Here is a 3,273-nt window from a genome sequence, read left to right on the forward strand (position 1 = left end):
ATGAAAGTCATTCTTGGCTCCGAGGATGTGTGGGAAATCGTAGATAGATGGTATGCAAAACTCGATAATGAGGAAGCTTTACCTCAAAATGAAAAAGATGTCTTGGCAAAGATAAAAAAGAAGGATCAACAAGCTCTCACGTTCATCCACCAATGTTTGGATGATGCCATGTTTGAGAAGGTGGCAGATGTTACCACCTCAAAGTAAGCTTGGGAGATTTTACAAAATTCTCTCCAATGAGTTGACAAGGTGAGGAAGGTAAAACTTCAAACTCTAAAGGCTGATTTTGAAGATTTAAAAATGAAAGAATCCGAAAATGCATTTCGGATTATTGTTCAAAAGTGAAGATTATTGTAAATCAATTAAGAAGATACGGGGAGGACATAGAAGATATCTGTGTGGTAGAAAAGATCCTTCGCACTTTAACACCTAAATTTGATTTTGTGGTGTGTGCTATTGAGGAGTATAAAGATTTACACTCTATGATGGTGGAGCAATTGGAGGGTTCTTTATAGGTCCATGAAGAAAAGATCAAGAGGAGACAAGAAGTGCCACTGGAGCAGCTTCTTAACACCCCAGGCATCCTTTAAGGATTATGGAGGTAAGAAAAGCTATCGAGGGAATGGACGAGGACGAGGACGAGGCCGTGGCAGTCATAGAAGGGGAAGAAGTAAAGGTAACAACTTCAACAATGAAGTTAAAATCCACCAAACATTCAGAGGTCGTGGTTGTAGACAAAGAGGAGGAAGAGGACGTGGCTATTACCAAGAAAATAATAGACAAATGTATGACAAATCAAATATTAAGTGTTATAATAGTCATAAATTTGGCCATTACTCTTGGGAGTGTAGTAGCAATATTGAAGAGAAAGCTAACCTTATTGACGACAAGAAAGAAGAAGAAGATGAGTCAACATTGATGCTGGCACTTAAGGAAGAAGACATGGATGATTGTAACTCATAGTATTTGGACAATGGAGCAAGCAATCATATGTGTGGATGCAAAGAGAAATTTGTGGAGATCAATAAGATAGTAAGAGGTAATGTGTCCTTTGGAGATACCTTAAAGATTCAAATTGAAGGAATATGTACGATTCTGATCTCCTGTAAAAATGGTGGCCACAAGTTAATTCAAGATGTTTATTATGTGTCAAAATTAAAAAGTAATATTTCGAATTTGAGACAACTTCTTGAAAAGGGATATGATATTTACATAAAAAATATGCATATTTGGCTGCGTGATTCAAGTAAAAGTCTAATTGCTAAAGTGCATATGGCAAATAATAGATTATTTTCTCTAAATCTTAAGATAATTGATGCAAAGTATTTGAAGGCTAATGTGCAAGGTGAATCATGGTGTTGGAACATGCGATTTGGGCACTTGAATTTTGAAGCGCTCAAATCAATGGGAGAAAAGAATATAGTACATGGGATACCATTAATCAACCATCCCAATCAATTGTGTGAAGCTTGTCTTCTTAGAAAACATGCAAGGAGGAGCTTTCCGAAGGAGTCCATGTCAAGAGCAACCATATCACTCCAACTTGTTCACACTGATATGTGTGGGCCAATCAATCCACATTCCTTTGGTAAAAGTAAATACTTTCTGCTCTTTGTTGATGACTTTAGTAGAAAGACTTGTATTTATTTCTTGAATCAAAAATCTGAAACTTTTGCTGCTTTTAAAATTTTTAAAGCACTTGTGAAAAAAGAAAGTGGCTATGAAATAAAAGCTTTAAGGTCTGATAGAGGAGGCGAATTCACTTCAAAAGAATTTAATGACTTTTGTCAATCTTATTGAATTTGTCGCCCTCTAACGGTACCTTACTTACTCCAAAAAAATAGAGTTGTAGAGAGAGAGAATTGAATGATTCTTAATATGGCTAGATGTATGTTGAAAGCTAAAAGTATGCAGCGACAAGGTGGTGGTGAGTCGTGATATTGAATTTGATGAAGAATTGGCATAGAATTGGGAAGCTCAGAAAGAAACTTCATATGATCTTTTTCCATACTTTGGTAATGAAGAAGAACCAGAGACCATGGAACCTACGCAGGATACAACTCCACCTCCTTCTACAATCAGTGTTGCATCTCCTTCTTCTCAAGAAAGTTCAAATGAACAACCGCAAAGAACGAGGATTATTCAAGAGCTCTATGATGACACAGAAGAAGTTACTAATTTTGATTTTTTATATTGTCTCTATGCTGATAGTAAACCAATGAACTTTGATGAAGTTCTTACAGACAAAAGGTGGAGACAAGCTATGGATGAGGAGATCGAATCAATAGAGAAGAACAACACTTGGGAGTTAACAATTCTTCCCAAAGGTCATCGAGTAATTGGAGTAAAATGGGTATAAAAGACAAAGAAGAATGCTGATAGAGATGTGGAGAGATACAAGCCACGACTTGTGGCTAAAGACTACAAGCAAAGGCAAGGCATTGACTATGAAAAAGCCTACGCACCTATTGCCCGCATGGAGACGATTCGTTTGCTGTTCTCTTTGGCGGCGCAAATAAAGTGAAAGATCCATCAACTAGACGTCAAGTCAGCCTTCTTGAATGGCTATCTTGAAGAAAAAGTCTATGTGGACCAATCGTTGGGCTTTGTGGTAAAAAACCATGAAGATAAACTATTGTGATTGAAGAAAGATTTATATGGATTAAATCAAGCCCCACGAGCATGGAATAGTTGCATCGACAAGTATTTTCAAGACAATGGGTTTACTTGTTGTCTCCATGAATATGCTCTTTTCCTTAAAGTTCATACTAATGGAGATATCTTGCTGGTTTATCTTTATGTTGATGATCTTATTTTCACGGGTAATAACCCAAGTTTGTTTGAAGCTTTTAAGAAAGATATGTCACATGAGTTCGAGATGACGGACGTAGGGCTCATGTTATATTACTTGGGCCTAGAAGTGAAGCAGATGGGGGATGGAATTGAAGATGTTCAACATGCTCGATTACAACCCCGTGAACACACCGATGGAGAGTGGGACAAAATTGTCCAAGTTTGACGAAGGAGAAAAAGTGGATCCCATACTTAGGGGTGTTCATAGTTCGATTTAGATAAGTTTTTTCCTAAAAAGAAACCAAACCAAGTAAGTCGGTTCTTCAAATATTGCAACCAAACCAAACCAATTAAGTCGGTTTTTTATCGATTCGGTTTTTGTCGTTTTTTCGGTTATTTATCGGGTTTTTTCTTAAATATGAAACATACACTACCAAACACATATTGCGGCGACTACATTTTCAACATAACACTATCAAA

The 3,273-nt window shown here is 36.9% G+C and overlaps 1 protein-coding gene across 1 annotated transcript; it reads left to right on the forward strand.

Annotated features, from left to right (window-relative positions):
- Nucleotides 1-963, forward strand: LOC138896084 (uncharacterized). Its single transcript, XM_070180862.1, has 2 exons — nucleotides 1-203; nucleotides 516-963. The coding sequence occupies exons 1-2, from the start codon at nucleotides 1-3 to the stop codon at nucleotides 961-963; spliced, it is 651 nt and encodes a 216-aa protein (XP_070036963.1).
- Nucleotides 964-3,273: the final 2,310 nt, after the last annotated feature.

Source organism: Nicotiana tomentosiformis, chromosome 7 (genome assembly GCF_000390325.3).
Source record: "Nicotiana tomentosiformis chromosome 7, ASM39032v3, whole genome shotgun sequence".
Classification (NCBI taxonomy): Eukaryota; Viridiplantae; Streptophyta; class Magnoliopsida; order Solanales; family Solanaceae; genus Nicotiana; species Nicotiana tomentosiformis.